This window comes from Caloenas nicobarica, chromosome 3 (assembly GCF_036013445.1).
Source record: "Caloenas nicobarica isolate bCalNic1 chromosome 3, bCalNic1.hap1, whole genome shotgun sequence".
Classification (NCBI taxonomy): Eukaryota; Metazoa; Chordata; class Aves; order Columbiformes; family Columbidae; genus Caloenas; species Caloenas nicobarica.
In genome coordinates, this window is record NC_088247.1 from 13,859,970 (window position 1) to 13,887,954 (window position 27,985).

General features: G+C 36.5%; 1 protein-coding gene across 1 annotated transcript in view; it reads left to right on the top strand.

Annotated features, from left to right (window-relative positions):
• NBAS (NBAS subunit of NRZ tethering complex) overlaps positions 1 to 27,985 on the top strand; it is a 189,320-nt gene that overhangs the window by 126,045 nt on the left and 35,290 nt on the right. Inside the window, 6 exon segments of the mRNA XM_065631127.1 lie at positions 1,925 to 2,175; positions 3,948 to 4,282; positions 12,483 to 12,701; positions 12,950 to 13,152; positions 21,875 to 21,964; positions 24,232 to 24,427. Of these exon segments, the coding sequence (XP_065487199.1) occupies positions 1,925 to 2,175; positions 3,948 to 4,282; positions 12,483 to 12,701; positions 12,950 to 13,152; positions 21,875 to 21,964; positions 24,232 to 24,427 (1,294 nt within the window).

Here is a 27,985-nt window from a genome sequence, read left to right on the forward strand (position 1 = left end):
ATTACAGTCTATTTTAGTCTTGGGATTATGGCATTAATAATGCATGTCTTGTTATGCATTCATTCTGAACTGCAAAGAAGTTTATTCTAAGACTTAATCTCTTTAACCAAATATGCAGTATTTCTATAAGCCACTTTATGTAGGGAGAAGCTCAAGAGAAGCACTTGCATAGTTTGTATTAACTATTTCTTTGATTACTTGTTGACAAATAAACAGCACATCTTTTTTTCTGTTATGCTGTGAATTTAAGTCATGAAAGTTGTTTAGAATTGCATTTTTTTATTTGATAGAAATTAAGTTGATTCTTTTGAAGAATCTGATCACATTTGATTACCAGAAATCTATAAAATGCATTTTATGATTTCAGCAACAGGAAATTTAATGTTTGCCTGTCACAGAATCTATTATTCAAGAATCTTTCTGAACAGTGTAATGAACCCTTCATATCCACCACCAGCCCCACTCCAAAACCATGGCAAACTTCTGTAGATCCTGTTAGTATGATTTCATGTCCATCTAGCCTTTAGTTTGAACTTTGGGTGTGGACAGAAAAATGTATTCAGATCACACTCTTGAAATACATCAAGTCAAAGTGTCTGTTTTGTCTGATGCTAAGAGCAAATGATGCTTTATTTCCATTAATATCGCACTTATTTCCATTAATAAGGTAGAACACCTAACAAATAACAAGAATTTAGAGAACTAACTAGGTTAAATTCTAGATGTAAAAATAGTTCAAAAATAACTTACTCTCCCTCAGAAATCAGAGAAACATTTTTAAGCTGAGAGAAGGTTGTGTTTGTAGTATTTGCTGTAAGAAAATCATCTTTAGGAATGAAACTGGAACCTATTTTACTTGGATATCAAAGAGAAACACTAACTTACATGTGGCATTTATACTCAGGAAAAAGTGATGTTGAAATTCTAATTTAATCAATTTAAAGGCAGAAGAAAATCAAATGGATTTAGAAGACATCAAATTTCCAAATGAAATGTACTACCTGATGTGGCATATGATTGGACTCTGGGGAGAGTCAAGGTGGTAGTCATCTGTAGCTTACTTCTTTCCTCAGATTTTAGATAAAACTTTCAGTTGAGAAAGGTATAAACTTGAGATGAGACTTCCCTGATATGCGCCCGTTTTTCTCCCAGCTGAGGAAAAAAGGAGTGATTGCATTCAGCTGTCATTTCTGTAGTCAGCTGGAGGTGTCTGGACGCGTGCTGTGAAAGAGCTAATGTATTCTTTTCAAAAGGCTCAGGAAAAAAATTTCCTGAAGCAGTGAGACTGGGAGACTGGCTGAGGTCAACCCAAGACATGCTGGTATTTTCATAAGCTTTCATGAATGACAGTTTGAGAAGCAACTTGATAAAACTGTCAAATGAAATATGCTAAGCATGAATAATAGTGTCAAATAGATTAACCAGTGGACAAGAGCCAGTTTTCAGTGATAATATCTCAAAGCATGCATAGGTGCTCATTGACTACAGAAAATAGAACGTAATAGATTGAGCGAACTTAAAATTGAGCAATAGGAATTTCTAGCATCATTCAACCACAAATTGCTTTGTTTGTGAGGTTTTTGTTGTTTTGTTCTGAAAGGCTTCCTGTACACATACTCGGGACATATGTCTACTTTTACATGTAGGTATACTTAGAGATGTGGGATGCTGCTTTGAATCCCACATCAGTGTTCACGCACCTTAATCTGCATGTTCAAGTCAACAGATCAGGAAATAAAAGTGCTCCTTAGATTTTGGGTTTGGAGAATAACTACCATCTAAATATCTATGAATGAGTATTTACTCTTTCAAAATGTCTTACAAAGTTGAACCTTAAACAAAGTATTGTCCTGTCTCCCAGACAGCTGAAGAGTCTTTCATGGCTTGTCCAGGCCTCTAAAGCCAAAATTATTTCTAAACGCAGGTTATCGACAGTGGAAATAGAAGAGAGAGCACAAAGGCTTGGTCTGTTTGAGACTTTGAAAACCTGTCCTGAAACCCTACATGAACACATGGCTAAATACGTTTACCCGAGTATTGAAGGCAGAGATCACCAGCGGTTGCTTTATTATTTTACACTCCTTGAAAACTGTGGTTGCTCAGAAGTGGTGAAGCATTCTCTTAAACCTGAAACTCACGTCCGACTCCTGAAAAAATTCAAAGCAGTTGCACCAGGTAGGACAGTTCCTATTTCTTTTCTTCATAGCTGTGTTTATTATTCTTTTATGTGAGTGTTGACATGGTTATGCTTATCTAGTTGATAGTCTCCAGGTAATTTTTTTTTTTCAGTGAGCATATCAGATGAATGAAGTGATTTAGTAGGTTAGTCATACCTTCTAGGAGTAAGTTCCTTCTCTTTGTACTACTGGAAATTTGGTTTATCACAGCAAGCAAAAAATATTTTAAAACAGAGTTGGTGATACAAGTTAAAATTATTGGCAGTGATTCATCAATACAGACCTCCTAGAGCATGCTTTTTAACACTGCAAGTTTAACATGAATATTCTCAAAGAATTTAAGACAGTTTACCTTTGAAAAGTCTGAATTACGTAGTATATTAGGAACTTTAAGTGTTCTGCTTGTTTGTATTAAAGAGGGTAGTTTTATTTTCTGTTTTATCCTTGATGTTACCTTTTACTTTGGCAGAACTACAACATTATTTGTCCTCCTACATTATCACCAATGCCTATAAAAGTGAACTGCTGGAAAGCACTCTGAAATTTTGAACACTAGTTTCAATTTGCTTGTTAGTCAAGTGTCAGCAGTATCTTGAATTTCAGTTGAATAACTCCAAATCCAGTTTCAAAATGAAAAATACACACTTTATGGAATGACCTGCTGTGGGACTGAATTAATTGTTCAATACTGGAACCTCATGTGTATCAGACACTAACTTTGCTGCAGAAGTTTGAGAGATTGTGCGTATGAATTCATGTATTGCAGGAAGAAAAAAAAGGCAGTACTTTTTGGAGGAGGAGAGATTACCTTTAGTTCTTATTGATGTGTTTAAACACTCGAGTTCTGTGATGCTTGTCAAAGAAAAATCTGTCAAGAAGTTATTGTTTCCCTTCAAAGCTATTTTTAAAAGTTGCCCGCCCACCCTCCCAAAAAAGTCCTAGAACCATATATCAGACATAAATTAGTCACTTTGTACATTGAAAAATTAAATCTATTGCATCACACAATTAAAATTTTCAGTGTTGAGCATATTCATAGATCATAGGCAAGGAACAACATCGAAGTGTTTGTAGAGGTTGCAGGCCCTAAGCATATGAAAAAAACCATGGCAATAGAAGTTGACTGTGTTAGGAATTATATGCTTAGAGAATAAAATAGTATTGTTCCTAGAAATATTTTGTTGTTGCTAGAATAATTTGCAAGAGTTTTCCTGTGGGAACCGAAGTAGTAACAGAACTCTTGTACTGTATAGATATTCACGTAAATGTATTTGTGTTCTGTCTCTAGTTGACCTCATTTAGTTTACTTGTGGTTAGTGCCTTGCATTTTTGCCAAGTACCGATTGTTACCTGACCAGAATTCATCTTGTTTAATTATTAAAGACTTATGTCTTGAGGTGCATGGGCTTTTCTTGGCTTTATATTAAAAAAATAGTAGCACAGTTCTGTATATTTTATATATATATATTATTTTTTCTTTGAGAATTACTTTTTTAGTTTGTATTGATATGTACTGTTAAAATATGTTCCAGGGACTGAGAGATTTCACATACATCAGGACATCATAAAATCCCAGCATTACCTGTACACAAACCTGTCTTCCTCTCCAGTCTGTCAATATGTATGATTGTAAGAGGAGAGGGAGGGGAATCTTTCTGGTTCTGCAGATACTGCTTGGTACTGATTGTTTTACACAAAAATGTAGAGTTTTAGTAGATTTAACTATGAATAACGTTTATTTTCTTTGCCTCTTTCTCCTTCTGTCAATAGGTCTTAATTACAAAAAGCTAACAGATGAAAATGAAAACCCTCTGGAAACACTGGAGCCCATCCTTACAAGTCAAAATATCTTATCTATTTCCAAACTGGCTCACAAAATTCCGAAAAATGATGGCAGCATGCTGTCACCAAGCTCTGTTTATACTGTCTGGTTACAAAAACTTTTCTGGAATGGTGATCACCATCTCATTAAAAAAATACCAGAGACCATGGATGAGTGGCTACATGCATATGATATGTGTTTGAAGTACTTTGATAGACTTGATCCAGACGATATTGTCACTTTTATTGATGAAATTACCTTTTCCTCAAGAGCTGTCACGAAGGTAAGCAGATACATTTAAAGAATTTCAGGCCTCAGGTGAAGCATAGTTGAATGTAGCATGAAGGAGAAAGTCTCAACAAAGTTTACATTTTTCATTTTACATTTTTTAAAGATAAATTCATAAACCTGTCTTCCTCTGCCTACCCTTTCTTTTTATACCTGCGAGTATAAAAAAAGATTTTTATTCAGTTAGAGGAGTTAGCTCTCTGGATAAGAGCTTTTGGTGGAATCCTGAAGTCTCTCTATTCTGGTTCAGCAGAGAATAAGATATTCTTCTTGTGTATTTATTTATTTTACTTGCGCTCATCCTAAAATTCATTGTGCCGCAGGCTTGTGTTTAGCAGCAGGTTTTTGCATTCTGAGTAGGATACTCCACAGAGAAGTGTTCTGGGCAATGCATATGGTTTCTAGGCAGTGTAATAATATAAATGATAAACTCTGTCATAATCTCCATCTGGCTGAAAGCCTGTTATTGAAAGAGCGTGCTTTCATGTCTGTAACATATATTCCCACATCTGCAGTTTCTTTTTGCCCAATGAAACCTACTTATAAGGATATTTCTAACATAAGGTTTTACCTGTGCTTTCTTACATACCTTTACTGCCAAGCACAAAAAAAAAAAGAGATGAGGTTTATTAGATATTTCCTTATTAAAAGATCTTGAGATGTCTTCACTAACTTCATCTGAAACAAAAAACTGATAAAGAGGAGGTGTTTTGTGTGGTTTTTTGTGTCATTATCTTCTCTATTCTGGATTGTGCTCATTTTCCAGACGTGTTTATTCACCATGTTCAGTGATGTGAATTTCAATTTGTACCCTCTTTGGATACTGTTTCAGTGTTCCCACAATATCAGTATAAATTTATTAGAGCCCATCTAGCCTGTATCTATACCAGAATTTGGTGGAAAAATAGTTCTTTGAAATCCTTGGAAAATGAAAAGCTGTGCCAGCTCCAAATTTATGCTTTGATCTCTCTGACGCTAAACCAACATGTTTTATCACTAATTCCATCAGCTGCCTCGTAAGCCTGTTCAGCAGAACCACTGTCTTGTTTAGGTGTTTTGATCCTTTTAATCCCATGGTGGTACTGACTGTTTGATGATTATCGGGAAGTCCTGACACTCATCCTGAGCTCTCAGTTGCCAGACCTGACCCTGGACTGGGGCAGCCAGGGGTTGCCTGTCATCTGATGAGAAGGAAATACTGTCCTCGCGTATGATTGCCGCTAGCAAATACTTGAAACTCTTGCTATTCATATATCTTGAGCATTTCAAGATGATTTCTCATTTATTCCAGATGCATGGTGCAGGGAGGGGATGGCTAGCCTCCACTGTTGGATCTGTTTTGAAACACACTCTTTATTTTTCTTTCTTTCTGTTCAGGATCCTAATACAGTTTTCTCTGCTCTCTTAAGATGAGTAGGAAATATTGATGTCAGGATTATTGTGGTTGGTGGCCAAGCAGAACTTTTATAGCAGAAATCTGTTAGCTTTTTGGCCATGAAAAATACTCAAGAAGTGTTTGAAACAGTTGGTCAAATCAGCTGATTTAGTGTGTCTCCTGCACTGAGTTTGGGAATGAAACAGCGATTTCACCAGTTTGCAGCTAGTTTTGCCTCAGGATCCCATCCAATTTTCAAGGGGAAGTGTACAATGAAAAATTATGGTTATAGAGCCTGGAAACATTTCTCAGACATCTCTTTCCTCAAAGTTTGATCTGAAAAATGTTTCATATATAAAAACTGCCTTTTGGCTTGCACTTTTTACTTAAAATTTTACCCTGAGACTACACTCGTCATGTGATCACTCTTACAATCACTAATTCATCACTTTCTTCCCAGCCCAGTTCTATGGCCAAGTACTTTATTATATCGGTTTCCCATTCCCACAACAGATGCACATTTCTGTATTTCATGGAAATGCTGCAAAAAAATGTGGTAGTTACGATCAAATAATCTGTGTTGTCACTAAGACAGCTGAGTTTTCTCACACACAGAAAATTTGTGGTAAGCTTAAGTGGACCTTGAGAGGAAGCTTAAAGTGAGATAGTGTAAGCAGGATTTTTGGGAGTGCTGAGAGGTGAATTGTCTCCTTCCCCATTTGCAAAAAAAGATAAAAAAGCAACTGCTGCACACACACCATCCCCTTCCCACCCACTCAAAATTACAAAAGGAGAGAGGGGAAGGAGAGATGGAGTCATCCAGGCAGGTGATGAAACACACTCCATCGTTATCCTTGTGGAACATCATTTCCATGTAAAAGCCCCTCTTGGTCAGAAATGATCAAGAAAAGTCTCAAGTGATGAGGGGTAGTGCTAACACTAAGTAGCAGGGGAGGCTACATGAGTTGAACTTCAAGTGTACCAGTGCTGTTGTCATGACGTGGGAATTTAGGAAGCAGATGTCAGAATATCCCCCACCGTTTCAATATATCGGCACTAGTAAGCAGAGGCAGGTGACAGGCCAGCAAAGCAATAGGAAGCTGCTTCTGCTTGTGTGTCCCTTGATATGACAGAGAACCTGCGAGCACAATGTGTAATTGTACAAAAGGTAATGAAAGCACAGGGATTTAATGCTGACTTCAGCAACTTCTCATTCTCAGTGAGAAAGACAGGAACGTTCTGGGCTTTTGCAGGAGGCCCTTTTCTTCACCTATCTCTTTCCATTTGCTCTTTTTATCTTTTAAAAAATATATTTCAGTATGAGACACTGCATTTGTGTGTAATAATGTCAATAATTACAGCATGGAGCACAGGTTGGTAAAGAAGAGAGGGCAACTGGAGGTCTGATGTCTTAATATTACAGAATCTTCTTCCTGGTCACATAGAGAAATAGTTGGCATTTACATGGTGTGAGGATGCTGTAGCTGTTAAGTGCATTGTTGCTGCTTCTGTGCTACTAGTAAATCATGTCTGAGAGGAAAGAGGTAGTATTAAAAATTGCAGGATAATTAACTTTCTGATGAGTTGGGCCAGCAGTGACTGAATGAAAAGGTGGATGAATGAGCAGTGCTTGACTGGGCAAAGGACTTGAGAGAATGTCTAAATTGAAGAAATGTCTAAAATGGAGAAATGGATGAGGAATTTGCGCTTGTGAAAGGGCAACTAACATTGTAGCACGTACTTGTGGTTTAGAGTGTGATGAGATTTCAGATGCTCTTGGCTCTCAGAGCTCAGAGATTCTTTTCTCCCATGTTTCTTGCAGTCATTAGAAAATAGTTACTATCTGGAAGGTGAGATTCAGTTCCCCAACCCTAAGGGTTCAGAGAAGCTGTGACATTGGGTGGTGGGAACTGTGTGAGCAGAAATGCATCATAGTGGGACTTCAGTAAATCATAGACCCGAAGTAATGTGGTTAATGTACTGTATATTCTGTATGAGACAAATCAGACTGCTTCTAATATTTGTTGATCTGCAGCATATCCTTTAGGATGTGTTTTACATTTTTTGAGGAGTTCAGGGTAACCTGTGAATCCAGAGTAATCCTTGATTGTTCTAGTGGCTAATTAGTCACAGCTTATTTTTAAAAAATGCCTTTTTTTGCTGAGCTGAATTTTTCTAGTTTTGGAATTCCACCTATAGACCTTTTGTCTGCTATGTTAAAGAGGTATTCATCAAAATTTACTTCCACAGTCAGACATTCAGCAGAGGCCGCTTAAACTTGGCTTTGATAAACTGAATAGACCGACCTTGGGAAGTTTTCTGCTCTCTTTTTTTTTTTTCTTTCTTTTTTTTTTTTTCTGTTTTTCCCAGTTCTTCCGTTATTATCACAGCTTTTCTTTGGATCCAGCATCCCTCTTAAGTTGAAGAAAGTAGAGACTGATGCAATATTCCTGTTGTGTGTGGTAAATGAAACAGGTGAAGTCCTTTGCTCATCAGTACCCTCCTCACACACTGAAGGCCTGAGGTATTGATCTTCTGACCACAGCAGCTCCCGGCTGCAAGCAGTAGGAGGGTGGCACTTCTACTTAGAAACGTTTTTATTTCCGAATAGCTCTTCAGGTTTTTCTGAGTAAATAATAATTCAGTCCACCTCCATAGTGGCAAGCAAAAGCTATTTGCATGTATGTAACAGATTTCTCCCTAAAAGGGAGATAGTCCAAACCTTCAGTGGAACTTCTGCATATATTTTTGCATGCATTTTGAGTTGGTCATGTTTTCTTCCAGCAGCCCTGTTTGCTTTTAAATAATGCCGACTTCATAGATTCTTAATTACTTGATAGTGATGATTGTATCAACTTTTTTATCTTGATGATTTCCCATTTATTCGCTTTTGTGCGATCTGTGTGAAGCATTTTAGGTAATTTGGGGTTGGTTTTTTTTTTATTCCTTTGTTGCCAGCATTTTGTTCCTTGTGCTATAGTTACGTCTACAAAGAACCATCTGTTTCAGAGCTCATAGGCCATTGCCCTGATCTTTGTTGATTAACAGTACTCTGAAAAAACATCCCAGCACAACAAAACCAAAAAACAAAACCACAGCTGAAAACAATTACTTTTTTAATTGCTGTGTTTTCGTTATTGAGCACACACCACAAATGGGGATGGGCACAATATATTGATTAGGAAGAAAGGACTATAGCTTTAGACAGCAAAAGTAAAATAAAAAGCAGCAGTATCGTCAGCCAGGTCTTCTATAGAGAAAGAGAAGTTGAAATTTTCTGTACACAGGCTCTTCCTTGTAGCCTTCCATAGACTTGGCCACATTTGTTCAAACTGTGGCTGATGACATTTTTTGTTTACTGTTCCATCAAACTAATTTTCCAACTTCTGATGCAAAGAAAGAACTTAGCTTTCACCTTAATGTTTTTAGTGGAAAGGTTGACTCTTCTCTGTGTCAGTAATGCTTTTTTAACCATTTTCTTCTTGCTTAAGCAGGAACACAATGTCCACATTTTGACCACACACCAAATGGGTGTGGAATGGGGAGCTGTTACAGCTGGATATTAACCTGCATAATTTTCTCTTTCAATTTTAATGACTTTAAATGGCATTTGAAATAGTCGTGTAAAAAAGCCCAGTTTAAAAAAAAAAAGCCCGAAGTAACGTTCAGTATCTCTTGTCAGGCTGATTGATTTCTTAATGCTGTATAAAATGCTAATGAAAGAGACAGGACATGATATTGCCTGAAGACGTACAAGAAATGTGTTAATAGTGTTCTTGCATAGCATGACTGCATTCAGATATTACCTTTTGAATTACTTGGCTTCTTTTTATCACTTTTGTATCACTGTGCCCCAGTTCAGTTGGTTTATTTTGTCTGACCTTGTTTTCTGCTTTAGTATTGACAGTACCTCCTTTTCCAATATCAGTACATTTTTAGATACTTCATTGTGCCTTGCCATTAATATAGGACTTCAGGACTGCATAATAGGAAACTTCATGAATACTGTCTTTTCTTTAGCTGGTTCCTTACATGCATTAGACCTTTTACAGTGATCTCCACATGAACTGTACTGGGTCTGGCAGGGATGGAGTTTCTTCATAGCAGCCTTTACGGGGCAGTGCTTTGGATTTGTGACTAACACAGTGTTGATAACACCCGGTGTTCTGGCTGTTGCTTGCACGGTATGTAGGCTTTCTCTTTATCTCAACACCCCAGCCCTGAGTAGGCTGCAGGTGGGCAAACACTGGGGAGGGGACACAGCCAGGACAGCTGACCTGGGCTGGCCAAAAGTGCGTTCCATGCCTTGTAACATCATGTTTAGCAATAACAAATGGGTTGGTGCGTGTCCTCCAAGATGGTTGTTGCTTGGAGATTGGCTGGGCATTGGTCTGCTTGGGGAGGTGGTCAGTGATTGCCTTTGCATCGCTTAGTTTTGGTTTGTTAATATTTTTTTACCTCTCTCCTTAATGTATTAAACTATCTTAATCTCAATCAACAAGTTTTCTTGATTTTGCTGCTCTTTTTCCCTTCCCCTGCCCTGTGGAAACTGGGAACCAGCTTTTGTTATTCCATAACTGTTTAACCTACTTCTGAATTAACTAATGTAATTCACTTTTCATTCTATAATATCTGGCTGGCTTGTGGCTACATGACATTTGGTTGATGGAGTATATAAAGCTGGGATTTAGTGGCAGAGATGGGAGCTGGGCCAAACTGTTCCATCTGAACATCAGGAAACATTTTTTGTTATGAGGGTGACTGATCACTGGCACAGGTTGCACAGAAAGGTTGTGGAGTCTCCCACTCTGGAGATATTCAAAAGCCACATGGGCATGGTCCTTGGCAACTGGCTGTAGGTGGTCCTGTTTGAGCAGGTGCTTTGGACCAGGTGCCCTCCAGAGGTCCCTTCCAAGCTCAGCTGTTCTGTGTTTCAGTGTTACTGGGATCCCAGGTTCCTGTGGCAGTAAAAGGAGGGGACCTGTTTCTTTCGTCTCCAAGTTGCATGCCAGTCACTGGCAATGAGAGTGGCAGGGTCAACATCTCCATGTGCAAGTGAATATTACTTGTACAATACTTTATTAAGAAATACTTACGTATTCTGAAGGAAACTGGCTCCTGAAATGAGTTCTTACCCTGAGGAGTGAAATCTGTTGAGCTGAAATAGTATGTGATGTTTCTTGATTTGAAAATGAAAGAAAACAGATTTTTAGGATTTTTCATTCCACATTATAGCCTATAGAATTAAAAATCTTTTTAAACTGTAAAAGCTTTTTGAAAATAAGTCTCCACATGCAAACAAAGATTGAACTGGCCCCTAAGCTACTCTTTTTTATCATTGGGCATGATACCCAATCTCATTACTGAAGCTGACTAGAAGTATGGAGGTTAGCCATTCATGTTCTGTAATAAAATAACCAGAGAAATGATATGTTGTTAGTGCTGCATTTTGCAATATGCAAATATGAATGAAAAATTAAATTAGTCTTGCGAAGAACCCGTATTTTTTTTTTCCTAATGCTTTATTCTGTATGCGCTTATGGCATCATGATGTCTAAACCGGCAGTATATTCACGCTGTTCTCTAGCATATAACAGTGAGATAGAGTACTAAAATCGTTTGCCTTTTGCATCTCTTAATTGCATTTTGAACATTAGAATGTACAGTAGAAGGGGAAAAATGAAATATGTTGCTGTTTTCATCTTCTATTATGTTTATAAAATAGATACATAAATCCATTTGTGGCTGTTAAATTTTAAGGTGATGAGGAGAGTATCACCTTTTCCTCACTTAGAGCAAAACCTGATACGGAGACCTTGTTCAAAGTAACAAAATCACAATTAATTGCTTTTGGTGGGAATGGAACTGAGTGGTGTTTGGAACTTAATGATAAAATACCCTTTGTATTTACCCTGTTAATACTGGCAAGTTTTCTTAGCTCTTACATGAATGTCCATCTATTTTGCTTTTATCATTAAAAACGTCCAGTAGACCATACTGTGGTTCACAGCAACAGCACAAAAACAGAGGAGTAAACCCAGCATCTTTCACTGAGTGTTTTTAGGGGGAGCAGGGAGGGGAGAAGCATACAGACCATAAAACTTTCTGCTAAGTAATAATTATCAAGCATTCTATGGCTTTATAAGTAGATAGTTTAATTCATGATGTAAACACCAGTTTGACTTTCATATGACCAATGCTATAGCAGTTTAATTTTCATCTTTCTGTGGTAATTCAGCCTCTTTCCTTTTCAATGTGTCATACAGATTTAAGATTTGTTTTCTATTTTTTTTGTTTTACTATGGTCTTAAGGAGATATTTTTAACATTGATCTAAATCTGACAAAACTAACCTGAAGATAACTTTCAGCATCTGATTTTTTCAGTTAATCGTGTAAAACAATCCCCAGACATCTCTCCGTGCAGAATAAAACAAACAAACAGACCAAAAAAACCCCAAAAAAACAAACAACAACAACAAACCAAACAAACAAAAAAACAAACAAAACCAAAAAACCCAAAGATTATAAGGTGGCAGTCTATAAAAACTGTAAGTATTATTAGGGAAAAGAACTTTCGTATAGTTTAAAATGAGCAGGAATCAACATCAATAAAAGGAAGGGCAGCAGAAGAAAGTAATGGAATACGTATCCTTTTTAAATAAATGACTATTAAGAAATAAATTTGTTTCTCATAAAATACTTCATTTACTTTTCTGCTGTGCTGTAGAGCCGTGGAGCCATCTGACCTCTAGGCACAGCTGTAATACAACTAGTGGTGTACAGATGATGATTGATTAAATATGGAGTAATCTTTTTCAGCTGCCAGTTGAAGCCAGGATAGAAGTGACTAAGAAGGCTATTAAGACAGTCAAGCATCTTTCTGAGAAATCAAGAAAAAAACCTTCTGAGAATGACGTGGAAGGTGCTGAAAATCCATCTGTTGCTTATGAAGAAACTCTAAATCACTTGCAGCAATCTCTTGCTCATCTGGAAACACTCACTCATAGTTTTATCACTTCCTTGAAAAACAGCAAACAGGTAATGATTACTGATCAAATGCTTCTTTTGAGTATTACCATGACTAGCAGTGATGGACATCAGTCTTCTGTCAGATTTTATTCATGTTTTGTACCTCTGTTTTTGTTGATCTGGTTTTTAAAAATTCACTTCAATCAATCTTTTCTTTTTGTAGTGTATGTTAAATCTTTGTAGAAAGAAAGACTGAATGATACAGCCTTGTAAATATAGAGTACACTGATTTGTGTTCAAAAATTCTCTGTTCACAGGATACACTACAGAAGTATGGCTATTTATATGATCTGTCAAGGTCAGAGAAAGAAAAAATCCGTGACCAAGCAGTAGCTATGTGTATAGATGGTCAGCCCCTGGACATGATACAACAGTTGTTACAAGTAGCTGTTGGAGATCTGGGTCTTTCTCCCAAGGATATTGTCCAATGTGCAATTAAAAATATTATATGTATATTAAGGTGAGTACATTGCTACAAAATAAGCTCAAAACATTTCTTCTGGGTTTGTTTGATTTTTTTTTTTTTTTTTTTTTCTTAATTGGTTGGGTTGGGCTTGTGTGGCTGGTTGGGTTTTTTTGTAGTGAGTACTTGTTTGCCTTTAATGTCTGGATTTTGCAGAAAATTGGACAGTAACAGGAAACGAGTTCTTGGATCATTTATGCTCCTGTCTATCTATAATTTGATATTCAGATAAGACAGTTATATTTTTCTGAGTTTGGGAAGCCTGAGCAGTATGAACAAAGCAAGCCACAGAACTGATCCTATTCACTGGAGAGTGCTTTTCAGTTAAAAATGTTGGCTTTACAATATTTTTCCATTATGTGTGTGCACTTGTGAATTTTTGGCAAATTTACAATTGCATGTAATTATTCCCTCTTAAACAGAGTCAAAAGGCATGTTTGCTGGAAATGGAGGGTCTCTCACGCAGGTGTCTGGGCAGTAGAGGCCGAGCAGTGGCTGCTGCCACAACAGCTGGTCCTACAGGAAGAATACAATTTTCGTCTTTGGAATAACTTTCTGGGGTATTTCTGGGAGTTGTTTTTTTGGATTGGTTTGATTGTTTGCTTGGTTTTTATTTACAAGGTTTTGAAAAATATGTTTATCTCTCATTAAAATACAAACTATACATTTTTCTTCTTTGCTCTTGTAAAGAATGTTTCTTGGAGCTTTTGCTCTTTTTCTTTTGTCTTCCTTTGTGTCACACCCTACCTCCAAATTAAACAGCAAGTGTGAGTGCTTTATGCTTCCTACAGCACTTAAAATTATACCCTAACCCCCCCAACCTGCTAATTTCTTGGAAAGGAACAGATTTCTAACGTGATGAAGGGGATTGTTTTGCTCAACTCTATCAGTGTTGTCATTGTTATTGTTTCTAGCTGTTATTAGTGTCATCATACTGTGAGCCATCCTACACACTGTATCAGAAACAAGGCTTTGTCTCCTTCTTTTTCTGGGATTCACAGCCCCAAACCTCATGGATTGTCTTTTCCATGGCATGACACACAACAAATAACCAACCTGTTCATGCAACCCCAGTGAACTCAGTCATGTCTTATTCTAAAATTACGGAGAAATAGGGTAGGATTACAGAAAGTGCAAAACAAGTAGCTTCCACACCGTTTATACTTACACATCCTGTTGAAATCTGAGCAAGACATGGATGACCCGAAGAACATGAAATACAGTTGATGCTGACCATCTGAATCTTTTTAGCAGTGAGTTTAAGGTTTGTCTTAACTTCCATACAATGACCTTTTAGTTGAATACATTCTTTAAAGTCTTCCTTCCAAATTAGAGTCCTAACAATTGTGAGAAACAGTCTAAACCTACTGTGGCCATGGTGTATGTCATCAGTACTAGTTGTGTCGTAGCCAGGGAGGAGAGAATAGTTCTGCGTACAAGTTCTGCCTGTTTGGTTACCTGCAGCCTCTGAACTTCATGGGTGTAGCCCTGACGGGACATGGCTTCTCATCATAAGTTTGAGGCTGAAACTGTTTTAATTTGTCTGGCATTTGGGTGAATTTAGTCATATCTGGGAATACAGAACTGTTAAACATACCTGCTTATGGACATGTTTGCAGAAATGGTGAGGATCTGAACAGAGGTGAGAGAAAGCTAAGCACGCTGTTTCAAAAGCATTTCAGTGAAATAAGATGCTATTCCTTGATATTTTTTTTTGTTTCTGCTCAGTTCTAACTCAGTTTCCCATTTGTAACACCCTCTTTTAAGATTTTATAAGATTTGACAGCTTTTGTAGCCATAGTGATTCTAAAATTCCTTTGGCATGTAATGTGAGACTTCAGCGTGTCCTTTAAGGTTCGACCTTTTTCCTGCCACAGCAAAACTGAAGATATTTATTAGGGTGGTGAAGAGATCGGGGTTGTGGTCTGGGGGCTCACATGTCAATCCACAAGGCAAGCGTACATTGAAAATGTATGAGTCTGTGAACGTGCTGTTGTTCTTTAACAAGGTGTAGGATATGTGGAAGCCCACAAGGTTTTGTAGCTGGACAAGAGCAACCTGTCCTTTTTCCTACCAAGGAAGTAGCCGTGCTCTGACCCTGCCTTAGTACGATGGAATCTGTGTGTCTGTCTTGATGTTCCCTGTCAGAACAACTTAACTGAAGAGCGCACGCAGTCCCCATTGCAGTTGGACTGGAGCTGACATGTTAAGTTCTCGAGACAGCAAGCAGAGAATGAAGTTCTGGGATTTTTACATCTACGTCCCTGTCAGTATTTGTGTTCCCAGGATGAAGAGAGCCTGAGGTGTGGGGTTTTTGTTTTTATTTTTTTCTTTTTTTTTTTTTTTTTCTTCTCCCGTCATCGTTGACAGAATATCAATGGGCTCTTAAGAATCCTTCTGTCCGTGGTGCTTTCTCCTTCAGAGCAGCATAAAAGTATTCATTTTAGGTTTGGGGTTTGGTTTTGTTGTTGTTTTTTTGGTTTTTGTTGTTTTCCTCCTGCAGCCAGGTGAAATTAATTCCTCAGGAATTTTTTTTTTTCATTTGAGGAAGCTCTCGGTTTTAATGTTGCTGAGTGCTACCTGTTGCTTCCTACTGGCTAGTTCTCTGATGTACTGAATATTCCAAGTGAAATACCACCGATTCTCTAACCTAGTGGTTTCAATAGAAATATTTTATTTCCTCCTCCCCTTTTTGGGGGTGAGGAGGGAGAGGCAGAGAGAGAAGATAATTTTATATCATCCATGATAAATGAACAGATACTTCTCATTTAACTATTCATAAAACTCTCTTCTGAAGTATTTCTGTTCCAAAGGGATACACGCAATAAGAGAGTATTCCATTGTTAGAGGGTTGCTACGCGCTGTTTATCACTTTCAGTACCAGTTCAGATAGATAAAACTTTGAGAATTTATCTTCTTGTTCTACATGTAGAAAAATTACGTGGGCAGTAAGATCTGAATGGACATACCAGAAACAGAGAAACAAGTCAAGCATGGAAAATAATCTATGGTTCTACCTTTTCTTCAGCATGTATGTGTGTACTGCAGCAGATTGAAGTGCCACAGATGAAAAGAAGGTGGCCTGTCAAAGTGCCTGCAATGTTCTTTGGCGGAAAATTGATTTTTCCTGTGATTCAGTTTAAGAGTTTTCATAGTATCCTCAATGATGGTAGAGCTTTTGCACAGCAACACAAGTAATGTTGTCTGTCTTGTCTGAGTTTGTCCATTTGATGAAGAATATTTTGGCTTTAGATAATCACTGTCCTGCTGTTTCTGACTCGAATATAGTCATGTGATGCATCTGGATATAGAGCCCACAAAGTCCAATTATTTCAACTGTAATGAGTCTCATTAACATGCAGAGTATGAGAAGCCTATCAAAATTCTCCTTTCTACTCTGCTTCTTATCAACACTTTTTCTGTGAACGGAATTATTCTTTATATGCATTGCAAGGCTGGAATATCTGCAAGTTGGTTTGAAGTTCTGGGGCAGAGACCATGACCAGTAACTCCTACACAGCACTTCCCAGTAAAGAAGGGAATGCAGAGAAAATGGTAGAGGCAAAGGTGGGAGAGTTAGTTGGAGGCTTCAGATAAACAGCTTTGGTGTGTGATGTGACCTAATGTGATCAATATATTTTTTTTTTTCTTCCCCTCTTCTTTCAGGGGGAAAGGGAAGATCGTGTCATTCATAATAAATGAACAGATAGTGACCTATGGAAAGTTTGTCTGCTACAATGGTAAAGAACATGAAGTGAAAATCTAGCATAAAATAAAATAGAAGACACTCCCTATTCTGAAATTCAGTAAGAAGATAATATTATGAAGTAGCATCACTGTAAATATAGGGAGCAATTAAAAGAAAGGTTGTTGCTAGGCATCTCTTAAGCCTGCTGGTATTCATGTTGTTACTCTGAATAAAAATGGATGCATCTCTATCCTGCGCTTAGATGTTACCTTTCAAGCTAGACCAGAACACAAATTAAAACTTACAATGTGCAATACTTGCATTTCAGTGTTAATGGGCAAAAACTACAATTAAAGAAGTAATCTTGCTTGTGTACCTGGAATGACAAACTACTACTCAATAAATGCAACATTTCAAGGGAAAACTCTTCAGGTTTATTTAGTGGAGCTGTGATAAGTTATACAGTGTCGTTATTTTATACAATAACTTCAAAGGAGATCATGTTGGAAAATTCCTTCTTTAACAATTAACCTCCAAAGTAGCAGTTGTAAGGTTATAACACTGAACTTGGATTTTCTGTAGCTATGGTGACAGGGATTCTAATTAACGTATTGTAACCATAAGTGAAACAGGCCTGTGGGTATGAAAAATTATGGTAGTTGTCGGTGATTTACCTGGAAGTTAAGCAGAAATTCACTGCTTCAGTGATTCTTTCAGTTTCATAAGTACAACTCCCCTTCAAACACATTAAAATATCTTTTGTTGTTAATACATTTACTGGCTATTGCAGAGTAACCTTCTTGAAAGTATTACCTTTATGAAAGATTAAGTTATTTTTAGCTTCATTTTTCAACAGCGTAAAATATCACAGACTTAAAAACTACCAGGCCTTCTCGGAAACAGACCTTTTGTTAAATATAACGTAGTTATTTGCCTAATATTAGGTACCTATAATTGTAACGTAAAGAGCAGTATTTTCCAGTTCTGTTAATTACTTCTGTCTCCTTTGACTTTCTAGTTTTGGCACACGAAATTCAAAGTAGAAACTCTTACACTGGTATGTGTAAAATCTCTCCAGCAGAGCATATCTGCATACTTTGTATGACATATGTGTTGGGCACGTCCTTGTTTGGCTATGGCAACAGCTACTATCAACAAAAATAATTTTTCCTTTTCAGTAGAAATTGTAAACTTCTGGAAAAAAAAAAAAGTAATTATAGTAGTTTGATTAGACTTATCTAATATTCAATTTAATCCGTTGCCTAAGATCACTCAGATGATACACTGGAAATTTTCCATGGTACTTGGCTGGAGGCATGTTCATGGATGGATAGTCAGGGAAGACAGTTTGTCAGTGGAAGGCATGATGGTCTCCCTCATCTGCAGCTCCCAAATTTCTTATCTTAGGTGTCCAGATGGGCATAGCATTTAATTAAATTTTGGAAGAAAGAGAAGTTTGGTGAAGTTTTGCGTTCTTGTTTAATGGCCAGTGTTTCATGAAGAAGGTAAAACCAGCTTTATTAGACTAGGTAGCTAACTTAGAAGGGAAACAAACAAACCAACCACATTTTTTACTATCTAATCTCACTTGAGCAGGGGTCATGCAGAGTAGTTTTGTAACTTGAATATCATAACTTCATGGCATTTCTGATGGAAACAGTGGTTTGGTGTTATGACCTTTTTCCCCAGCTTTGAATGATCACACCAACAATATATTGTTTTCTCATTTTCCTGATATTTAGAGGAAACCCAAACAAAAAGAGGAAAATAAGGCTGGAGAAATAAGGTAATATGAAGTATTTTCAATGAATACCATAATCAGGTTAAAACAATTAGATGAAGTTAATTTATTCTCCTCTCAAGCATTCCTTGTACTTTACTGTGTTTGAGGAACTTGATTAAATATGCATCACTTTTTCTGAAGCTGAACTGAAATCAAAATAAGCCTTTATCAGTGTAATTACATAAGGCTCATAACTAGGAGTTTTGATGTGAACACTGAATCCTCTTTGGTTGTTTAAAACATGCATATGATCTGTGTGGAAGACTAATCCATCATTAATTAGATTTGTTTCTGTTAGTAGCTGCTTATTTTTAATCATTAATTATTAAGAAAAGAATAAGGCAACAATCTGTGGAAACTTGACACGATTATTTGTCTCATGGGCTGTAATCTCTTTTTAGTTTCTCTGACCTTTAGGCAGTGAAGGCAATATTCAGGTTAAAAGAATGCCAGCTTTCAATCTTTCTAGATTTCTTTTTAAAATACTTCCTTATTCTAGCTAACTGCAACTTAGTGTTTAGATTCTGCTTTCCTCTTGCTTAATAGAGTAGTACCTGTCTGTGTATGACAAACTTGAAGTTTTGTAAATGTTTGTACATCTATTGTACTTGAGAACTGGCTTCATAGGTGTATTTTATGAAACAGTGTTTTTCTGTTCTCAGAAATGCCCATTAACTGTTCGGTATGTGTTTCTTTTGTGCCAAGTTTTTTGAGGTGCTCAGAGCCTGGTTGCAATGGAAGCTAAAGACTTTCATTTCTAATTAGAGAGATGAAGGGCTTTTGAAGAGCAAGTGCTAGGGCTGTTCAGAACCAATCTTCAAAATTGATAGCACCTAAAATATAAGGTTTGCTGGTCATTTTCCTTTGATATGAAAGTTGCTTATGTACACTAAAGATGATTTAAGGTAAGTAGAGCTAGTAAGATCTTTTCTGTAGTTCATGTCCTTTTCCATTTCAGACAATCATCATTCTCTTAGTATGTCAGCTTTATAAGTATCCTTCTAGGTTTCTTAGATATGCCATGTTAATGGCCTTTGTCTTTTTATTACAAAGTTAATTGAAAAAAAAAAAACCCCAAAAAGTATAATAAAAGAAAAATTAAATTTGGCCTGTAAACAGAACATTAATGAAGTGGCTTATATCTACCTTCACTCTGGTATCTTAAGTTTGCTTAGCTTTTTGTATTTTTAAAACAACTTGAAACCATCTCCTAATGCATGTAGCTGCTTGTGTAAAAAGATTACTTTAATACTGCTTTTTATTTACCATTTCCATATTTCTGCAGTATTGGTGTCATCTTAAGGAGGAGGGTGTTCTGATGGGGTGTTTTGCTGTGTTTTTGTTGTTGTCATTTTGGTGGGGTTTTTTGTTTCTGTTTTCTGTTTGTTTTTTTAGTGCAGGATTCAGTTCTGTTGTTTCTCAGTTTCTGTGAAAAATACACTTCCCCCCCACTCTGAGACTGAAACTTTTTGATGTGTTGGGTTTTTGTTTGTTTGTTTTTGTGAAAATAGATGTGATCTTTTGTACAGGTATCATCTCTCTTTGGGAATCTGAAATCCTCGATATTTCTGTACCATAAATTATAACAACTGTAATTTCATCATTACCAGTTATTGTGAAGATGGTTAGGAAAATATCTGAGCTTTAAACTTCACTCTTCTAAAATCTATTTAGATGCCATATGGTGGTATGGGTGTTAACAATCACATTTCTATCATAGTCATATGTAAGATTATTTTTTGAGGAAAAGAAGGCTGGTGTTACAAGCTTTCTGCTCCTGCTTTGAGATTTTGTCATGCAACACATTGTCTTGCATCTGTTCTGAATGGAGTCACGTTGATTTTAAATCTAGTCTTGTTCACTGAAGTGCTGGTTACCTATTAAGATAAAAACAAAACCAGAAAGCTCTGAATGCAGGAAGACATTAAAGGCTATAAAAATTCAGGTCTCTATGCGATATAATATAATCATTTTTTAGATAATAGATTTACCTTACTGAAGTAATAACTGGCAAAATTATAAGCGCTCATGATTCTTGACAAAAAATGAGGAATATTGCAGGATTTTTACACATGATAATCAGCTCTACAGCACATTTTGGCTTTAGACAGAACAGTCAGGGTAGTCTGGACATATATTCATTTTTATTAAGATCATATAGGAAGAGGCTGACGTTTTTAGTAGCAGAAGAGCTTTGATATGCTGATGAACTGTAGAGAGAATACACTTTACCTCAGTGTTTAGTAGGCTAACTTGGGAATTATTTGCCTTTGTTTCTCTTTCTTCAGTGCAGCACTGACAAACTTTAAGATAGGCAAAACTGTTATTTTTCTAATTGATCCAGGTGTTGCTGCTGGAATGGTTCCCAAGAAGAGACACAGTGTAATATCCCTCCCTCTTTCAGCACTAAGTTACATAGTGGGTTTGTTTTGCTGAAAATCTTAGCAGAAAATGTCACTTGCAATGGATTAGGAGTGAAGCTTTTTTTTCTTACTGGCGTGTTGGTTTTTTGGTTGTTGTTTTTGGTTTTTTTGGGGTTTTTTTTTAATTTTTATTTCCCAATATTTGCTAACTTTTGACCTGCAGAAGAACATAGTTGTGTAACTGGAATGTGTAATGGGCAACGTGATTCAACTTTTTCTTTTCCTACACATGCACAGTGGATGCCACTTGATGGGCAGCTTAATCTTCCCCTTTCTTACATGCTGTTCTTGACCACATGTTCCCTCATTTTTAGTTTTGTTCATTCTGGTAAGCATTGTCCTCATTGATCCAAGCAAAAATAAATCTCAGAGGGAGTGGCAAAATAAATCTGCTGAATCATCAGATAGTATTGTTTTGAATCAGGTCACAGTCAAATTGATTTAAACCAATAGCGATACTTCAAGATGATATTTAAAAAGACGGTGACGTTTAGATGTAACTTCTAGTCTGTTTAGTCTATATTGATGAGATCTTTCAGGTAATGAGATTACATATGTATATTTTGCTGACCTAATCTGTGTTAGATGTGCTAAAGGCAAACTATTCTTTTTCTTTCAAGTTTCACTTAAGTATTGTAGTATTTCTGTTTCCCACTCTTGTTGCTCCTTGCATTACTTTGACATAAAAATAAAGGTACTAGTTAAGCAGGGAAAATGGAAAATAGGTATAAATATTGAACAATTAATGTAAGTCCTAGAAGGAGATGGAATTAGATATGATATTAAGGACCATTTTTATGGTAATTTTGTGTCTTCTCTTAACAGTGGAAGTTGTGGCTCATCTCCATCAGTGAAAGATCCACTTGGAATCCTAGAAGGCATCGTTTCTGCTGTGCATGCAAGTGTTGAGAAAGGGTAAGAACTTACTGTATGGGTTCTTTGGTTAAGACTTAGACAGATACTTCTCACGGAAGCATCGAAGGTACGATACTGAGTAGGGACAATTTTTCTTCATTGATATGCATAATGGGTTTGCACTTAATTTTCGAAGACTTTAGTCTGGAACAGGCTATTATTTATCAGGTTCAAACTCTTAGCCCTGACAGAAACCTGTACTTGATTGTTTGGAAGAAAGCAAGTCACTGAACCTAAAATTTAGATAACTATGTATTATGGTGCTTTGAGAAAACGTTTTTTTTTTTTTTCCTGCTGTGACTACTGCAGATTGTATATCTACCAGGAGTATTTCACTTCTTTTGTTTAGTAGATAAACTGCAAAAAATAGTAACAACTCATTTTCAGATATCTGAGTTTAGATATCTACATGTATCAATTTTTGTAGGATATAGTGCGGAAACAGTTTTACAAATGCTGTGTGATGCTTCACCACACTTTTTTTTTCTCCTCTTTTGGGGAGGCCCTTATTTCAGGTCACATAATGGTCTGTATGTCTCACGGACATTTTCCCTTGCATTTCTAATAAAGACAAGGAAGAAAAAAAAAATCAGTTTTCTTTCCAGATGTACAAACTAAGAATTCACGTATGATAAACTCATGTATGATAGTGGTAATAAAGCCCATACTCTCTGGTAGCCAACAAGAAGAGTTATACTATTGTGTGGAGGTGTCTCCACTGACGTTAAGTTAGTTAAATCTTGGACTGAACAGATGTCAAAATCTACAGTAAATCGCATTTGCAATATTGTAAGGTAAAAAGGGAGAGTTAGTACACTTTCTGGAGTCTTTTATTTGTGTACTTCATCAACATGTAACTGTTGCAACAATAAGCTGGAGTGAAAGTCGTGATTACAAGAGATTGTTTACATTTATTTAAATACTTGTTCTTATTTATCACCTTAAATCTCAGCTGTTCAATTTACAAAATGTAAATCTTTCCCTCAGGAAAACGCATATGAACATCAGGTGTGAGCTCTACAAAAGTCTTGAAATATTCCAGCAGGTCCTCTTATTCCCAAACTTTTAATTTACAGTTGGAATGCCACCTGTTCAGCAGAGGCATGTCTAATTTAGCTCAAGTTGTGAGCTAACAGCATCATTCAGACAATATAAAGCCTAAGTAAATTTGAAATCTTTATAATATGAAAACCTAAGCTGTCAATGTTTATTATTTCAGTGCTGCAAGACAGGTTAAATTGGTGTTTTCTGTCTGATATTACTTTCCCGTCTGTCTTGTTAAGATAAATAAGGGAGCATTAGTTATAAATCACACTCCAGCTGGCACCACTTTCTTGATTTTTTTTTTTTTTTTTTTTTTTTTTTTTATTATTTAAGAGAAAGTTAGTTTAAAATACTACTGAAAGATAGCAGAATACCATTTACTAATTTATTATATGCTAGTTTATATCCTTTAAGCAACACAAGAGATTATCTACTGCTACTAGCTGTTTGGTGAGTTCATGGTAATCTGTCTAATGTTAATGCTTTCAAACAGTTAGAATGTACTCAACGTAATACACTTTTTGAATCAAATTATTTAATTAAGAGTTTTTTCTAATTGCTAAGTCAGGAAAACCCCCAAACTTAGGGTTTTTAACATTTCTTTTTTTCTTTATAGGGATTATGGACATTCTGCAATCGTTAACATAGTAGAAAATACAATAATCAAGGTGACTAGAGATGGTCCAGAAAAAAAAAATAAATGGCTAGAGCTGCAATCAGGAAAAGCTAATTTGTGTATGTGGAGCATAATAGAATAAGGAAGGAAAGAGAATATAGGGCAATGTGAATAAACACCAGATATAAAAATGTCATACTTAAAATGCAGTCAAGCTGGTCTTCCATAAAGTCAGATGGCATGGAAGTATAGGCATCGGTCAGGACCAGGCACCATAGAAAAGCCTGGATTTCCAGGTGCTGAAATCCAGCACCATTACAATACAATCTACAGTCATGGTAGCATGTGGAGAAATGTAACTGTATAGATGGATTTCAGCAGTATTACATGGTTATTTCAAGTTAGAAAACAGTTCTTACACCACTTAGCTTTAGACACCTGATTTACAAAGGCTGCTTTTTCTGCAGCCTCACAGAGGTGAGCTTTTCCATTCCCAGTGTTACATGTTTGTTATGTGTTGAGCGTACCTGTTAAAGCTTTGAAATTACATGTAGTACTTTCATTAGGATTACCAAAGACTGTTTAACACGGTATTGTTTAATTACAGGGAGAAAGTAGTTTCTTCAGATGACCTTCTGGAGTGGTTGAGACCTTTCTGTGGTGACGACTCTTTAGCAGTGAAGCCTCGCATCAGAGTCTTGCAAATTCTGGAGCAAGCCTTCCATCTCAGTGATGAGGATAGCAAGCTACTCGTGTACTTCAGGACGCAAGCTGTTCTCAGAGCTTGCTGGCCTGAAACAAAGGTATTAATACTGATTGCTGTAAATTCTAGCGTAAGACTGGTTTTATACAAGGATTATATGATGAAATGCTAGTTGGCAATATGTAGTTGCGGTGTATCCTGTTGGTGTGGGAACTAATTCAACCTTCCTTTTGAATCAGGTTTCTAATACATTATGATTCTTTGAAAAACAAAATTAGTAAAGTTAATGGATTCCTCAGCTTTTGTTTGGGATCAGGAGTGTATAATACTGAACTTGATTAGATACTAATAATTTTCCTCCACGTCAAGCATTGACTTTGAAGTTTTTGTATATTCTTTCTTTTTTGACCATTTTTTTTCTATCAATTTTACCTTCTCTCTTTATCTTCTACTTGGTGTGACATTGTAGTCAGGATTAAAATGAGAATTACTGGCAACTCTCCGTTTTTTTTTTTTCTGGGTGTCTTCAAGTATTATTCCATGTAGGAACATACGAACCATCTCAAATGGAAAGACTTGGTAGTGAATGCATTCAGTCATAGTTAGTCTGCTCTTGTCTCATAAGAGGCAGCACCTAACAATTGAAAGACAGTGATTGCTTAAAAACAGTTCACAGCTTTATCTGCCCAAGTGATAATTTTAAATCTTTTTCAGTGTAAAGTCAGGGAAAGAAAAAAATGGTAAAACCATTGGCGAAAGAAGTTGCTCTTAACTTTTTATTTGTTTCTAACTAAGAGAAACAAAGTGGTTCTAGTTCAAGTCGTCAAGTCTAAACCAGATTAACTTTCCTTCGGAATTAAAGGAAAACAAAATGCTTAACTTTCATTTTTTAAGTATATGTAAAAGTTGATCTAAGATCAATAAGGATCATCTGGTCAATATTCTTAGGAGTGAAAATGCTCGAGTTTGTCAGGTAGAATATTAAAAATTCCATATATACAAAAGGGCTCTTGTTGGTTATTCATTAACATTTTAACTGCTTTATTTCATGACTCATTTTGATGAAGTGCATAATATCAACATATGTATTTTTAGAGATTCTACATTTCTAAGTACAGTGAAAATACAGTAAAGGCTTAACAGAAAGAAGTAGTCCTGTCTTTGAAGCTTTTGCCATTTTCAAATCATATATGTATCACTTGCTGCATGTAGAATTATTCAGAAGCAGAGTTACTTTCCATCCATTTTCTGAATGCCATCCCCATATGCCAAGACCTTATGGAACTAAAATAGAATATTTCTGATAGTTCCTCAAAAAATCTATGCACAAAACCATTTTATATTCATATGAAACAAAAGCACTTTTGACTCACTGTGCGAAGATCATCCAAGGGAATAATCATAATAAAAATCTTAAAAGAAAAAGAAAGTACTTATCTGTTGCCTTCTTTAGAAATTACTTTTTCTCTTGTTTTCACAATAATACCAGCACTTAACTCCTCAACTGCTCTTCAGATGACTGTGATTGGATTCTTCATCTTCAGTTTAGTCCTTTGTCAATATTTGTGTTGCCTGTGACCCACTTTCCCATCCAAAAGCATTTCAAGTCTAAAAGATTTAACTAGAGTACATTAAAAAAAAAAAAGTTACAGATAGATAATAGCTTTCTGCCATGTCTGTACAAGACAGAAAAAGAACCTGTATTTGACAGAAACCTTATGAGACCCATTACACTGTTTTGAGAAATATATAAGATCAGATCACTTTTATTTTCTCCCATAGTCTGGTAAGTCAAAATACAACTTTACAGCATTAAACTTGCATCCGTTTCCTTTTTGTGTGGTGATGTTTAAGGAATTAACGGGCTGCATTACGCGTACCCCTGGCCCAGGCGTAGCTCAGGGCCCAGCAGGGCCTGCAGGCCCTGGGCAGAGCTGCTCCCAGCCCGGCGGTCACCACCGGCCCCGTCCTGGGGGCAGCATGGTCCTTAAACCCCCTGCAATTTGTGTTGGCCCAAGCTTCTAGCCCGTTTAGGTCTGTCCATATCATATGTTAATAATTTATGTTTCCTGAAGTGGTAGGCTTTTAGAATACTCCAGATTTCAAGCAGGAAAACACACCTGTTTTTTGTGAGGGAAGAAGTTCGCACTGACTGTCAGCAGCAGCGCATTCGCTCGTAACACAGAGTTGCTGATCAGTTCAATGCTCTGCTTTTTTCCTGATGAGTAAGCAAGTAGTGCAAGAAGCCATGTAGTAAAAAGCTTAAGTACTGTGCTAGATAAGCTCAAACCTTTCAGAGCTGGTCGTACAAAGATGTGTATTGAATACTGCAATATAAAATTCTCTACATCTAGTATTTATGAGTTAGCTCAGCTCAGAAATATTTTTGTACTTAGCAATAGTGAAAGCTGTGCTTATATGTACATATATAAAAATAACTGGTTTTCACCCCACTTCCTGCCACAGAGTGCAATTATAGAGTCCTGTTGGAACATATTTAAAAATTATTCTAATTTTCATGTCAATTCAAGCCAAATGTGATAGATGAGAACACTTTGTTGTCATTGAATATTTTGTGCTAGGTAACTAATGTGGGATTTAGACAGAAGAGTCAGTTTATCTGTTAAGTACCAGTCATTGAAATTCAGAGTTCTTCACAAATGTCCAAGAAAACAAACGAGTGATCCACTACTTAGGCTATCTTATGGTTTTGTTTTCTGTTTTTTCTCTTCTAGTCAGCTGATGTCAAATGCTAATCTACAAGTTGATATCAGAAAAGCAAGTGATGACCTTATTTGATAATTAAGTTTGTTATTTTATGAATTAATAGAGATAATAGCATAATAAAATAGCATATTGAAAACTGTTCACTGTATTTTTGCTAGGTATATTTCACAATCATTCACAGTATGTTAGTGGAACAAGAACACTGCAGAATTCAGCAGTTACACAACTGCTGAAAAATGGAGAGGTTTGTAGATGAGCTTTTGGCAAAACATTAATTAAGCAATTTTCTTTTGCGAATTAATACTTCAGGTGCAAAGACCTTCAAAAGCAACCCAGTTCTGCAGAAGGGGATGTTGAAACGCAATTGAACAGTTTTACCAGGTTGCTGGGTAGTCCTGGGTGAAGCAGGGTTGACAAGTAGACATAAGGAATTAAATCTTTCAGACATGTTCAGGCTGCTATGTCTGTCTGCCTTGTCTGTAGGTATTAATTTCTCTAACATCACTACACTTTTATTAATTTGGTCATCCTTTCCCATGCAGTGAACTACTAAAACCCTTGATCGCGTTTTTTTTTTTTTTTTTAAAAAAAAAAAAAAAAAAAAAAAAAAAGAAGGGTGTGGGTGGATCAAATGCTATTTTGGCTTGTAGATGAATGCATTTAAAGGCTCGTTTTGTTTTAATGAACTTGAAATTGTAAATATATCAAAAAAATATTCATTGTCTTGCTTCCAGATTGTTTTATCCTTACTTGCTTGACATTTCTTACATGCTTTTAGGGGATCACTCTTTTCCTTTACCATTCCTTGGTACAGAAGGGGTCAGCTGACACTGTAAAGGATGAATGTGGATTTCTATTGAGTAAAGATAAGTTTAATGATATTGCAGTGTTCAGTTAGCAGAAAATGTGTGAAAGCCACCCTCAGTGTGTC